The sequence below is a fragment of the Chinchilla lanigera genome, unplaced genomic scaffold, assembly GCF_000276665.1.
Source record: "Chinchilla lanigera isolate Chin_1 unplaced genomic scaffold, ChiLan1.0 scaffold00005, whole genome shotgun sequence".
In the NCBI taxonomy this organism is placed as follows: domain Eukaryota; kingdom Metazoa; phylum Chordata; class Mammalia; order Rodentia; family Chinchillidae; genus Chinchilla; species Chinchilla lanigera.
The window spans coordinates 22,771,615-22,786,961 of record NW_004955406.1 but is presented as its reverse complement, the minus strand read 5'-3'; the positions used below and the strand labels follow the sequence as shown (position 1 = coordinate 22,786,961).

The window sequence follows — 15,347 nt, the reverse complement described above, 5'->3', positions numbered from 1 at the left end:
TCCTTTCCCTGATTTATTCAAATCTGGGCAGACTGTGGTATGAAGAAGATTTCAAGAGTACCACCCTGAGCCCAGAAACCTTTAACCCTCCTTAAGTCAGTGCTGGCTGTAGCTCTCTTGGGAAAGTGGGGGGACTTGACTCCCCTTTGCCTTGAGCATTGAGTGGGTCCTGTGCTCTCATTCCTGGGACAGAAGGAAGCCTCGTTCAGTGCCCTATCACCAAAGTTTAAAGTAGACCCACATTACACCTTTCAAGATCAGAGGAAACAAGAGTTGTTGAGTGCGTGATTAGACGTGACCTGTAAGTAAGGATACAGTTTGGTTAAGGGGCTACTGCCCTAACCAGGGCAAGAAAGGAGTTCCACAATTTAAAGTCCCAGGTAGGATAGAAATTTACTTCCAAACATGACAGCTCAAGAACCTACTATTGAAAATGACAGAGAAGTATTTTAATGTGATGATTATAACTATCCTTAGTGAGATAAAACAAAACATGTTTTCAGTGGATGAAGAGAGAATCTCAAAAGACAAGTAGAAAATCTCAACAGAGAAAAAGAAAAAAAAAGACGTTTAAAACCAAATGGACATTCCATAACTAAAAACTATGAAGTTTCAGGCATTTTTTTTAAAAGCTCACTGGGTAATCGTAACAGCCAAAGGGAGTTGCAGAGGAAGAAATAAGTAAATTTGAAAGTAGAGCAATACAAATCATCCAAAGTGAACAACAAAGAGAAAAATTAGGTGGCTGGGGATTTAGCTCAGCGGCACAGCGCCTGCCTGGCAAGCGCAATGTCGTGAGTTCGTTTCCTGGTACCGGGAAGAAAAAAAAAGAGAGAGAGAGAGAGAGAGAGAAATTAGTTTTAAAAAATTAACAAAGCCTCAGAAACTTGCTACACGTTATTAACTCAATATACATGTAAGTAGAATAACAGAAATAGAATAAGGCTAAAATTTTTGATATAATGACAGAATTTCCCCAAAATTGGTAAAAGACAGAAATGTGCCAATACAAAATGCCAAATAAACAACAACTAAAATAAACTCAAAGCAATCCACATTGTTTCAAATTTTGAAAATTAAAGGAAAAGAGCAAACATCAGTGCGTTAGAAGAAACAGTGCATTACACGTAGGAAGCCATACACGAAAATTGATAAATTGTCCCTGAGTATGTCACATTTAGATATGATCATTAACCTTTCCCTCCACAAAGCAGCTACTAAACTTCAAAGTAGCACATAGCATTTAAATTAGTAAGCTTATTGAAGGCTTGCGCCCTGACACTACGTCAGATGAATGGAAGTGAATAAATCTTTCTGACTCTAGAAAATTGAAATAAGTTCATATGATATTTACAGAAGCATTCAGAGCATGTTGTTGCTAATCTGAGTGGTGGGGAAATTTTATAAATCAGAAAGAAGATCTACTAGTGTTAGATCCTATATGAACAAGGCCCAAATATCTTCAAGGAACAGTTTTCAGCTTAAATTTAAGAAAAAAATGAAGAGCCAAGGGTGGTGATAGAGAAACCCAGAAGGATGAAGAAAGAATCACAAAATCAAAAAATCAGCAGAGGAATGCCATCCTTCAGCAAATAGATTAGGTACTTTTGCTTAGGAAAAAGCATTATATATTCAAGTCTAAATATTCAATTCTTCCGACTTTTAATGTCACCTTAGGACATTGAAAGTAGCTAGACAATGAAAATAGAGTACTTCTTGGCTTCTGCAGTAAGCAATAAAAGTTTTAGATAGGTCTTGCTGATCGGAAATGGCTAAGAACAAACACAAATATGAGGCCACTTTGCAAACCTAGTATTTAAATTACAGAATCAAGATGCTATTGTGGCAATCTAAAGTGAAATTCACCAAAGAACAGGGTTGAGTTTCAGCTTCTAAAAGACTGAAGGATTTCTGCTTTTGTAAGTATTTCAATAGCTCACTATGGTAGAGAACCAAAATGGTTAGAAAAAATTCAGTAATAACAAATAAGATTCCCTCCTGAGTATACGGCATTTAATCGAATTCTGTGTAATCTAGCACTTGCTGCACTGATTTCCCAACTTGATATCTTGACCCAGGCCATTCTATTCATATAAAAAAATCTCTAACATTTAGGCAGAGATGCATTAATTCAGTTACAGTCTCTAGAGGAAAAGGAAGCATTGAATTATGATGTAAATCTTTAGTGTGTTAAAAAGAAAAAGATTTTTCACTGTATTGTGTAAGACAATGATCTCAAGTTGAAAATTTTCAGTTAACAGTCAAGATAAGCTTTTCATCATCAGGCTTTCCTAGATCTTGCTCATTTTGGGGGCACAAGCCATAGAATTTGTCATTTGGATTTCAAGAATTGGTGACAGTAATTCTGGTAGAATATTTAGAAAACTGTAATACATTACTACTCAAACATATGACCATATTTGAGGGATCTCTATCATGTGGAAAAAATTAGAATATTCTAGATGCCATTCTGTTTTTTCCATAAATTTTTCCAGTGCAATCTAAATTCCCCATTTATGAAATCAAGATGTAGTATAGTTAATTCTTAGGGCTGCTTACATTTAAAACAAAACAGCAAAAATAAGGTACCTAGGGAAAAAGTAAGCAAGATCTTTATAGAGAACATTTGAATGTTATTGAAGATTATTTGAGGGTACCTAAGGAAAAGTACAAATACGCTGTGCCTATGGACAGAAAGATTAAAGATTAAATTGTAATTATGGCAGTTTCCCCTAAATTGACCTATAGATTTTAGCAATTCCAATCAAAATTCCAAAAGATAAAATCTCAACAGATTCCTGATTCTTGATAAGCTGTCTCTGAAATGGAGGGATATAGGGCCAAAATGACCAAGATTTTTCTTATGAACAAATAGAGAGAACATCTTATAAAGGTCTTAAATCAAGAGTATGTGACGGTGGTACAGGGGCAGGTAAAAAAGTCAATAGAGCAAAGTACAGACCCAAGGAACAGACCCATACATGTATGAACAGAGGTGAAGTTGCAGGTGTCGCATGATTCAACAAATGGTACAGAGGCAAACACTTTAAAATTTCTATGAGAAAACACAAAAGAATACTTTATTTTTTTAATTTTATTTTAAAGAGAGTAGTACATGAGAAACAAACAAACAAAAAATAGAACAGTAGCAGCATACCAGTAAAAAGAATACTTTATAATCTCAAAATAGAGATGCATTTCTTAAACAAAATACAAAAAGCATAACTGTATGAAAACAGTTTAACAAATCTGGCTATATTTCAATCAAGAATTTTTGGCACAAAGAGAGCGAGGTTTTGGAAGAGACTTGGAGAAGAAATCTGAACATGTAATTGAAAGTCTATATATTGAACTTCTATGAATCAATTAGGAAGCAAAATGAAACACCTCCTAAGGAAAAAAAGACACAAATAGTCAGTGAGCATGAATTCATGCTCAAGAACATGAGTTGGGTGAGAAAGTGCAAATTGAAGCAAAGCACAATAACACATCCATCAGATTAGCAACAAAAACCAGGAGCTGGTTGAAAAAAAGAGCAAAGGAAAGATCCTCAAAGTATGACAAAGTCTATTCCCAGCTACACATCCTAGAGCAATATTTTAAAAATGAACTTCTAGTACCATTAATGGTTGTGAAATAACTCAAATAGGTGGAGTATAGTTTTATAGAAGGAATTATTTAAAAATCAATATATAGCTTCAATCAACAACTTGAATGGATCTCAAATAAAAAACCTACAGTAGAAAATGTTAGCCACTAAGGAATACATAAGATATGATTTAAGTTATATAAAATTCATATATAGTAGCATTATTTGTAACAGCCCCCAAATGGAAACATCCTAAATATCCATCAGCTAATTAATGTACAGTAAAAATGTGGTGTGTTCACGTGGTGGGGTGTCATTTGGTAATAGAAAGGGAAAAAGTACCAACTTGTGCCACAACATGGATGAAAGTTGACATCATGATGCTGAAAGAAAAGACCAAGTCATAAAGCATCACATATTCTGCAATTTCATTTGTATGAAGTGTCTAAAATAGGCAAATTTACAGGGACAAAAAGTAGTTTCCTGAAGTTCTCCTAGAGCTGGGGACAATGGGGGTGGGCAAAGAGGCAGAGAGACAGAGAGATTGGAATTGGCTCCTGTGGGCTAGAAATCTCAAATCTACAGGGTAGGCTGGGAGGCAGGAGAGCTACGGAAGAGTTGATGTTGCTGCCCTGAGCCCAAAGGTGTAATTCCTTCCTTTTTTAAGGATTTCATTCTTTTCTTGTAAGCCTTCAGTACTCTGGACAAGGCCCACCCACCTTATGAAAGGAATCTGCTTTCAAGATCTACTGATTTAATTGTTAATCATGTCTGGAAAAAAAATCCTCACAGCAGCATCTACACTGATTTGTTCAAGCAATAGAGCACTTTAGCTAAGCCAAGTTAAAAATCTACCAATGCAAGAAGTAAAGAAAATTTAAAAATCTGATTAAAACAAAATTCAGCCTAGTGCTCATCTCTGGGTAATAGAGCAAACGTCATCACAAAAGGGACACAGAGAGCCTCCAATTAATGGTCATGTTCTGTTTCTCAAGGCAGGTACTAGGTACAGGGTCATTATTTTATTAGTGGTATTTTAGCTAGTGATTTATGGATTACACATGTATTAATTCATAATATATATTCTGCATTTCTTAAATGTTTTATGTTAAATTTTTTTCTGGACTACAAAGGGACAATAAGTTGGCATTTCTATAAATAAAGAGTTGCATGTATACAGCCCTGAAATAAAACTTAGCTTTGTAAATATGAAAAGAGATCAAAAGCAATTCATAGTCCAAAAAATTTCCCATCTCTTAATAGACATTTATTCAACATCTGCTTTCACCATAAGTACTGTCTGGCGCCTCACTGAAGAAGGCTGAGTACAATGCGCACAGAAAGTATGCACAGTGAAAATGCCACGTGAAAATTACTCTGCGCTGTGGCCATAGAGAAGGATAAACTTGAGGCATTTGTAGGAAAATGGATGCATTTTAAAACTGTACTATTCAGTGAAATAAATCAGACACAAAAGCTTGATGATCACATTGTTTCTCTTATATGAGAAATTAAAAGTATAAACAGCAAAATAAAAGATACTAGACAATTAAACATTTTTAAAAATATGTTTTCCAAAAATACTACAAAATGTTAATAATGGCGTGGTAGGATAACAAATTATGGGTTGGTCTTCTTTCACTGTTTTTTTTTTTTTTTTACCATTTTCAACATTGTTACCCTCTAGTACAATCAGTTTTAATAAATCATTGAATTTTAGACCCTTTGGCATAGGAAGACTAATCTACCCACCATATTAATGTTAAAATATCTCTTACTCCATACTAACCTAGTTTTAAATATCACTATCCGCTTCTTTCAGTGCCTCCCTCCCCCACTCCCTTCGTTGCTCCCTGCCTTCCTTCCCTCCTTCTTTCCTTCCTTCTCTATCCTGCAGTATAACACTGAACAGAAGTGCTAAGATATGTCATTCTTGTCTTATTTCTGATATTGACGGAATACTTTCAGCCTTTCCCCATTAAGTATGATGTTAGCTGTAGATTATTTTGTGGTTGCCCTTTATTAGGGTGAGGAAGTTCCTTTCTATTTCTCCATACATGAGAATTTCTATAAGGTTATGTGATGGATTTGTAAAATGCTCTTTCTGAGTCTCTTGGGTTCATCACATGATTTCCTGAAGTCTGTAATATGGTAACTTGCGTGGATTGATTTTTTTGTATTTTTCATTGAGACAAAATACATAAGAAAATTTATCACCTTAACCATTTTAGTATATAGCTCAAGAGTACTAAATATATTCATAATATTACACAACTATGACCAATATCTATCTCTTTCTTTTCATCTTGTAAAACTCTTTTCATTTTGTAAAACTAAAGTTCTATACATTAAATGATAATTCCCCATTTATCCTACCCTATTACCTGGCAAATGCCACTCTAATTTCTCAAATTTAAACTATTTTCTGAGAGCCTCATAAAAGTGGAATCACACAGCACTTGTCCTTTCATGACTGGTGCCTTCATCACAGTGCTCAGGGGAGAGACACAATACCCAACACGCACAACTTAAAAGAGGAAGGATTTATTTATATTTCCGGAGTTTCAGTCCATGGTTGGCAGGGTGAAACACAGAAAGGGGATGGTGGAAGGAAGGGCCTGCTGCAGAGGAAAGCTGCTCACATCATGGAAGCCAGGAAGTAGGAGAGAGACAGAAGGGAGGTGCTGGGGAGGGAAAGAAACCCTTCCAGGTCACACTCCAAGTGAACTGCCTCTTCTCACCAACCCATCTCCTAACAGCACATTTAGCTAAGGATTTACCTTTGAATTAATCAGCTGATGATACAGCACCCCTGTGATCCAATCACCTTCCAAAACCTCAACCTTTGAACACTTGAGGGTCTAGGGCGGGATCATTTCATATCCAAAACATAAAAACTGGCCTATTTAATTCAATATAAGAGCCTCAAGATTGACATGTAGTATATGTCAGAATTTCTTCTTTGATAGATTGTGCTGTAGGCATATTCCACAATGTTCTTATCTACTCATCAGTCGATGGACATTTGAGTTGTTTCTACCTTTCCACTGTTGTGAATAATGCTGCTAGGAATGTGGTACGTGAATATCTCTTTGAAACCTTGCTTTCAATTTTTTCAGTTATATTCTTAGAAGGAGAACTGTTCGATCATATGGCAATTCTATTTTTAATTTCTAGAGAAACTATCATACTATGTTCCACAGCAGCCATACTTCATAACATTTCTGCCATCCATGTCCAAGGTTCCCAATTTCTCTACATCCATAACACTTGTTATTTCCTGCTTTTTGATAGGAGCCATCCTGAGGCATGTGAAGTGTTATCTCACTGTATTTTTACTTGCATTTCCCTAAAAATTAGTGATATTGAGAAACGTTTCTTGTACTTACAGCTTTTGTATATCTCCTTTGGAGAAACATCAGTCCAAGTACTTTGCTTCCCCACTACCACCACCACCACTGCACACAAGAGTTCAGTGCTGGGCCTTCACAATGAGCTACAGCTCTTTTTTTTTTCTATCTTGAAATAATGTCCTTGTCACTTTCTTGTGGCTGAGATACAATCCCCGACACCAGCAATTCAGAGGAGGAGAGGTTTATTTTGGCCTCACGTTTCTCAGTCCTTCCATGGTCAGCTGGCTCTACAGAAAGACAGCATGAAAGAGGAGCATGCCCAAGAACCACTCATGGCATAGTGCACAGAAAGCAGAGCCAAGGGAGGAACCAGGAAAGGAGATGTACAAGGGAGATATAACTGTCTGGGTCACACACATAGTGGCCCACCTCTCCCAACCAAGCCTCACCTCCTACAAGCAAGTCAGGTATAAGCCTCATAATCCAATCACCTTCCAAAGGTCCTCCTAGGATCACGGGGACCTGAGAGGGATGGCTAGATATAAAACACATCAGAGTCTCACTAAGCCACTAAGCTGCGAAGGCTGGACTCAAACTTGTGATCCTCCTACCCCAGCCTCCCAGAGTGCTGGATTTCAGGTGTAAACCACTGTGCCCAGGTGCCTTTGCCTATTTTAAACATATAATTATATAGACCTGGGGAATGGTAAAGTGTTTGCCTAGATGTGCAAGGCGGTGGGTATGATCCCTAGGAAGGGAGGAAGAGAGGAAAAGAAGAAGGAAAGAAGGAAAGAAGGGAGGAAGGGAGGGGAGAGAAAGGAAAGAAGGAAGGAAGAAAGAGAAAGAAAGAAAGAAAGAAAGAAAGAAAGAAAGAAAGAAAGAAAGAAAGAAAGAGAGAGAGAGAGAAAGGGAGAGAGGCAAGATCACATATTTCCCCAGCTTTCTTTCTCTCCGCATCTTACTCTCTGCTCCCTGCTACTTGCCAGTTTTCAAGGATGCCATTCTGTTTCTTGCCTTTCTCCTGTGTTGCATTTATATGGAATTCAGACTCATTTTTATAGACAACACTTTGAAAGTGAGATGGTTTGACTTTAGCTCTTGGCAACTAACTTACTGCTCCTCCTTCTCATGTTCTGTTTCTTCCTAGGCTCAGAGTCCTCATGCCCACAAATCAGAAATCCATAGGACTTTGTCATCATAGACGAAGGACATCTATGATGGGTTTCTGATTTGTGGGCATGAGGACTCTGAGCATGTCATCCATGCTCCAAATGAGGCCCCATTCTGTCAGTTTTCTTCAGCGCTGATAACCTGTCTCAGTGGAAGTGCTGAGATTAGGAGATCCAATTTAAATTGGATCTCCAAATATAAGAGGGACAGAAAATACTGCCTAATAGCCCCTTCTCAACCATTTTCACATTGAAATTGGCATGCTTATCAATTCAAGTAAATTTTACATTGTAAAATTTTAGGCTGGATAAGATAAGGGAGTAAGTCCATCTGGGTAGTGAAGGAATGAAATTTTAGTACAAAAGAAGCAAATCTAGACAGCCATGAGGCCTAGTAAGGCTATACTCTTTCTCAGGGGAAGATTCAAGTATTTAACACCCAAGTGATTGGCAATTAGTAATTTCATAAAAGTTTGTTTAATGAAAATATGAGACAAACTTTTACTTTTTATTTAATAGGAGGAAATTCACGTTCAGAGAGGTCCATTCCCCCAGGTCACACAGAAAGAGAGTGACAGATGACATGGAAATTAATTCAGCTCCAACTCTAAGCATCCATTTTATTCTCGCTGTCACAGCTGCAAAGACATTTATTTCTGCCTCTCCTTGGCTTCTGGAACCACAGAAACCTTAGGACGTTTTCCTGCAAGAAGGCACCATAGAGGCCCTGCTCCGGCCACAGCTGTACTAAAAGGGAAAGTAAAAGGGGTTTTGTTGTCCCAAAGGAAGCCTCCTGAGCTGGAATCTCTTGGGGAGAAGGTGCTTATTTCCAAATTTGTGTGGGAACGACTGGGAAAACTCAGCAGCAGTGGAGACAACAGACGTGTGTACACAGCCCTGATTTTCCATTCAACCGGTTTTTTCATGGGAAGAGCATTATCCGCAATAGATATTTTAAAAATTACAAGTGGCTTTTGTTTTTAAATTTGTTTTTACAGCTTAACTGTGTTAGGGATCACAAATTATACATTCAGTCCCTGTAAGCTGGAACGCGGAAACTTCCCACTTTCTCCGGGTCACAGGCTGAAGCCCTACGGCTAGTGACTCTGTGCCACCCACAGGACAAGATAAGACCTGCTGAGGACAACAGGCATCTTTAAAGCAATGTAGTAGCAGCAGTACAAGTTTCGCCTGGGGAAACTGCAGTTGCCTTATTGGCCCTTGTCTCATCCTTGCAAGAATGCTTTGTTCTTTTTTACTGGCCCACTGCAATCACCACCATGTTCCAGGACAAAGTACACTTCCCCCTCTAAAAATGTACGTATATGCTCAATAAATAGTGGCAAGGTTGGAGAGTCATTGCTTTTGCCCATCCTGAGACACTGATCTCCCAGCCCCTTGTTTTGCATTACTAAATTTGTCTTATTTCATCCTTCACCTTAACCCTCATACAGGCAGTTGGGGATCTTGGCCAGGTCCTCGACATAACTGTACTGTAACACTGATTCCATGAGGGAGAAAACCCAAACTCCACATCGTTGATTTCTACAGAATTTATGGGGCAAGCCTGTGAGTAAGATGAGGACCCAACTGTCTTTCCTCCCTTCCCATGCCCACTCCTGCTCCTACACCCAAAGTGATTTCTAATTGCTATATATCCTGTCATGACTTCAAGATTCTTGGCGACTAAATTAAGTTTCTGTATTGATTAGAGGTTTTAAGCAGGTATTTTGCAAGTTGCATGGGTGGGAAACCTTTTGCTGTGATTTTCTTCAGAACTTTGTAGAGCCAACTCCATTTTGATGGCATTAAAGGCCATACAGAGCCCAGTTTTAGGTGGTTCTTCATTCCTTGAAAAAAATGAGCTCAATCAGCTGTTGATTTAAGGTATCAGAAGAAAAGTCAGATATAAATATGGGTTCTTAGCTCTAAACTCTCTGTTTGCAGGAAAGTGAAGAAATGATGAATTTTAAATCTTTGTTTTTTCCTAGTCCTAAAGTGTGGGGATCTTAGTCTTGAAAGTTGAGTAGGACACAAGCCAAAGAAGGAAAAACAACAACAAAACTACAGAACAATACAGGTTTGTTTTTATATAATAATATAATAAATAGCCCCTTAATATAATAATTATTATATAATTATATAATAATAATATAAATAGCCCCTTATATAATAGCCCCTGAATCAGCACTACTTTCATAGAAGTGACCATGCCTTCCTCTCCTCTCTGCTGTAGCTGTTTGCACATTAGCCATGGTTCTTCTAACAGATGTTTAACTCAGCATCCTTGGCAAGACTGTGAGCCCCTTGAGAGCAGGCAGGGATGAATCCTCCAAGTGGGTGTAGAGGAGAGAAATATCTCTGGCTGTAAGATATAAAAGTATGAATATGGATGAAGAGGATAGGACAGGAAACATAGATTGGCAGGATAAAATTATCCTAGGAAGCCATAAGGACCAGAAGAGTAGCAAATGGTAAAAGTGTTGTTCAGGAAAGGGGCTTGCAGAACAAGTAGGACCAGAGGAAATCAAGGAGAGGTTATGTAACAGAGAAGACAAGAACTAGAGCAAGTCCACTGAATTCACCAGTACTGAAGTCATCTCTGCGGTTTGCCAGAACAGCCTCAGAGGAGAGCATAGAAGCCACACTGCACAGTGGTGGGAGAGATGGCAGTTAACTGGGAAAGGAAGTGTAGACCCCTCAAGCAGTTCGGCCCAGGATCACTAGAAGGACACAACGTGTTTTTAAAGAAGCTTCTCCGTGGATGAGAGAGAACTAACTAGCGTTTTAGATTGAAAGGAGTGGATGGAAAAGGATCAGCTGAAGACTTGGTGGAGAGTAATGGTGGAGAAAAATCCAGAGCTGAAAGGGGAGTGGAGGGGATCAAAGACCCTGTAGTGAACACACATCTGCAACTAAGCAGTGGGCTGTAGAGCTGCTGGGTAGAGACAATGGTCTTCTGAGGGAGGAGGAGGGTCAAAGGAGAGGGGGAAGGCTTCCAAGAGTTGCAGAGAAGTTCTGACACAACTAGCGAAAAGACTGTGGCACACGGCTGAAGCTGGACTGGGACTGGTGGTCAGGGAGGAGTGCGCAGTTGCATCAAATCACCCTGCACACTTAGAGATCAAAGCCCACACAGTCTCACAAAGCGGGGATGTCACCCTCCGTTACTCCTTCTGCGTCCTCTACGTGTGTGTCCTGGCAATTTCCTTGTACCTGCTAACGGCGTTCTTCCTGCACCCTTTTCTTCTCTTTACTTCTCATCTACAATCCAAAGTGTATGAACTTTCCATTTCTTTGTTACTCTCTGTTAATCTGGGTCATTAAGTAAAAAGAAAACCATCTTAAGTGAATCTCCTCATTTACAACCAGCCTAACTTGGAGCGGCTTCGGCACAGTATCCATAAGCAGCTTGTTTATTCTCGGGGTCTGATCTGACTTTAAAACTGTCCAAGTCTTCAAATTTGGTGCTACTGAGCGTTTAGTCAGTCAGGAATGAATAGTAGGAGAAGCTGAATATCTAAGGAAATACAAACGTTCTGCCTTTGTGGTAGCTAAAAAATTGTTTATTGTAGTCATAAATAGTTGGAGTGGCTTTCCATTTTAGAATTCTACTTACTTGTCAATGGGTGCATTATGAAAAATTGGACTCATTGCATCACTGTGAAGGACCTCAGACTGCGGTTTGCAAAAGCAGAATAAATTTTCTTAGGGTTGTACCGTTCTGTGTACACACACACACACACACACACACACACACACACATACACACGCATTGGCAGACGCGGCCACACCTCGAAGCTCTGGGGGGAAGCCACAGACCTCAGCTGTACCAGCTCAGCCTGGGCTAGAGGAACTTTCCGCAGGGCTCCACACAAACAGCCGCTCGGCCAGGGCTGTCTGCGAACCCGAGCCTCGGAGGAGCACAGACGGCGGCAGGTACGCGGTGCGCGCGGCGTCAGGCCCTGGGCGGCGCGGCGGCGGCGTGAAGGTCCCGGCGCTGCAGGTCCGGTGCCAGCGTGCGCGCGCGGCCGGCCGGGCCAGCCGCATCCCTTGGCAGCCGCCCCGCTCTCCCGGAGCCGCCGCGGCCCTCCCCGCCGGCCTCGGCCCCCCGCTGGCTGCAAAACCTCCCCGCCGCGCGCCCCGGCCGAACATGGCTGCGCGCCCCGCCGCCACCCTCGCCTGGTCGCTGCTGCTCCTGCCCTCGGCCCTGCTCCGCGGCTGCTGCCCGGAGCGCTTGGCCGCCGAGCCGGACTCAAAGCTCGGGGAGGTGGTTTTCCCGGAGTCCCCCCTGCAGAGACCCACGGTGCTAGTGGCCGTCCTCGCCCGCAACGCCGCGCACGCGCTGCCTCACTTCCTCGGCTGCCTGGAGCGCCTGGACTACCCCAAGAGCAGGATGGCCATCTGGTGAGCGAGGGGGCCGGCGGTCGGCGCGGGGCCGCGCGGGGATGGGAGATGGAAGGAAGCAGCGCCGCGGTGAGCGCGGGCCCGGCGGGCGGCGGGTGGCGCGGGGAGCAGCGGCTGCTCGGGCTCCTTTCGCTTTGTCGCTGCTCTGTGCCCCGGATCCCTGGGGCCACTTGAGTTTGCGACGTCAGTCTCGGGTTCCCGTCACTGTTTTCTTTTGCGCGCTTTCTTTGTGTTTGTTGGGGATCCCCAGGGTCAACTTTTGGGTTAAAGTTTGGAGGGTGTTGATTCACGCGTGTGCTTTGCACGCCTACGACTTGCTAGGAAAGCCTGAGGACTCGGGCTTGCTTCGGGATCAAAGGAAGGAAAGCATTAGAGAGGACCTAAGGTGCTGGTTTAACTGTGCTGAGCCAGTTCTGTCTTCAGGGACGATCACGTTTCCCTGTCAGAAAAGAAAGAAAGAAAGAGAGAGAGAGAGAAAGAGAAAGAGAGAAAGGAAGGAAGGAAGGGAGAAAGAAAGAGAAAGGGAGGGAAAGGGGAGGGAGAGAGAGAGAGAAGGAGAGAGAAAGAACAAACTTGCATCGAGCCAACAGGCAAGGGAAGATTATTTGGTGTAATACTCCCAGTAGCTTTTAAAGACATTTAAATCGTTTTGATTTGCATGCATTTAACTTTATCCACAGATGTCGGCTGTACGTGCAGGTGAATGATGTTCTGAGATTTTATAAAAAACAACAACAACAATAGTTTAATGTGGGTTTGGCATGTTGTCAGTGACTTCAATGATACACGGTTTGCTTTTACTATTTCCCTCGAAGCCCTAGGCAGAGGATGTCATGGGCACTACCGTTTCATTTTCTGGGGAGACTGGCTTCCCCACAGTGGGATTCAGGATTTCTGCTCCAGAATAAGCCTTGAGTGGGTCCAGATGTTGTTGCAGGGAAGAGGGAGATCTGGAAAATTACTGTAAGTGGGATTTTGGCAACAAATGCTGCAATTCATTAGTTGTAATTGAGTCTGCAAAGGATTTTGCCAAGCCCCACGGCCAGGTAGGACAGACAGGGTTTCTGCTTTCAAGGAGTTTGCTTTCTGGTGGGAGAGACATCTGAGGAGGTTCTGTGCAGGACCCTGGAGCAGGGTCTGGCCTGAAAGCCACCAGAGAGGAGTTGGCAGCGAAGGGGAGGGCTTGGTTGGTTGTCTTGTGAGAAGTGTGCGTGGGGGAGGATGTTTTCTGCCTAAGGAGAGGAAATACTTTCCTTCCTTTCTTCTCTTAGGGTATTTGCAAGTTCCCTGAATTGTTCCTAAGCTAACACCCTGGTGTGGTAATGGGTTCATTGAAGTCTTGGCTGGGAGATGCTGAGGCAAACCCCTGTGAGCGTTACCATGTGTACGTGCTTTGGCCCGAAGACTGTTCTTTTCGAGGTTTCCTTGGGGTAGTGTCCTCATCTGGCAGTTGTGAAAAGAGCCTGTCTTTGGGACTGAGTTGGATCGGGAGGTGATTGGTAGATGGTGATCTTTCCTAATTTTTAGAAATGAATTGAGACATGACAGAGGGTGAGGCAGGGATACTGTGAAAACACCTGATGGCAAGTCTGTGTACCTTAGTGTGTGATTCAGGGCACAGAAAGCTGGCGATGCACTCTCACCTCGAATCGCTTCTTCTGCGGGGGTCTCAATATTTGAGGATTCTTTCGGGGCAGCCTGGGCCTTGCGCAGAGGTTCTAGACTTCCCTCCCGAGTTACTTTATTTGCTTTTTGGTCGTGCTGGAGAATGAACCTATGGCCTGATGCATGCTGAGCATGTGGTCTGCCACTGAACTGCATCCCCAGGCACCTCCTGAGTTCTTTTATGGTCAAGCCAGGCAGAATTTATTATAGGGAAGTATGGGGCCCAAAGGAATTTCTCCCGAGCATTCCTTCTCAGTGTTCATGTCTTGACAAACTCATACTGTTTGAGATACTGTGTGCGAACTCAGAGATTAAGTGGTGGCTTTTTTTTTTTTTTTTTTTTTGAGTGTGTTCCTTAGGACCTTTCCTGTTTCCAAGTTACATGACCATCTTCCAAAGTTGTTTTTCTTAAGCTCCAAGTTCATGTTAGTGGTAGTGACCATTGCAGTTTACAGTGGAGGACAAAAAAGGCTAATTTGCAGCATGAGTTTTTTATTTATTTGTTGAGACAGGGTTTTACTTTGTAGTGCAGGCTGGCCTTGAACTCAGTGTGTATCTCGTGAGGGCCTTGAACTCACAGCGATCCTCTGGCCTCAGCTTCCTGAGAGCTGGGATTGTAGGTCTGAGGGCAGCATGTCTGCTAAAAGTTACTCTTTTTTAAAAAAAATTTTATTTGAAAGAAAAGAATAAACAATAAAACCGATAGTACAAAATTTCAAAACAAGATTGTAGGAGAGTAACAATGCATATTATCTTTAAAGTAGTTGCTCATATTACAAGATATAGGCATGAGAAATTGATTAAACAATATAGGCATAAACCTTTCTTTTCAATGAACTAATAGCAATTAGTAAGATAACTATCTTAACCATCATATTATATATATATATATATATATCCTTTTCCCTTCCCTTTTTTCTCCTTCCCATATGCCACTTTCTCTTTCCTTTTGAGTAGCTTTTTTCCACTTCACAATATCTATTGTACATTTGGCTCTTATTTACTCTTTCAGCTTCTTACACTAGGGAGACAATATGATATTTACACATGAGAGACTGAGTTATTTCACTTATGAGTATGTTCTCAAGTTGCATCCATTTACCTATAAAAGTCTCAAGTTTATCCTTCTTTATAGATGAGTAGTACTCTATTGTATAAAAATAC

At 41.3% G+C, this 15,347-nt stretch overlaps 1 protein-coding gene across 1 annotated transcript in view; it reads left to right on the top strand.

Annotated features, from left to right (window-relative positions):
- The first annotated feature begins 11,882 nt into the window (after window positions 1-11,882).
- Window positions 11,883-15,347, top strand: part of Colgalt2 (collagen beta(1-O)galactosyltransferase 2) — a 100,388-nt gene continuing 96,923 nt past the window's right edge. The window contains exon 1 of the mRNA XM_005375048.2: window positions 11,883-12,518. Within this exon, the coding sequence (XP_005375105.1) occupies window positions 12,265-12,518 (254 nt within the window). The 5' untranslated portion in view covers window positions 11,883-12,264. The remainder of the gene's footprint in view (window positions 12,519-15,347) is intronic.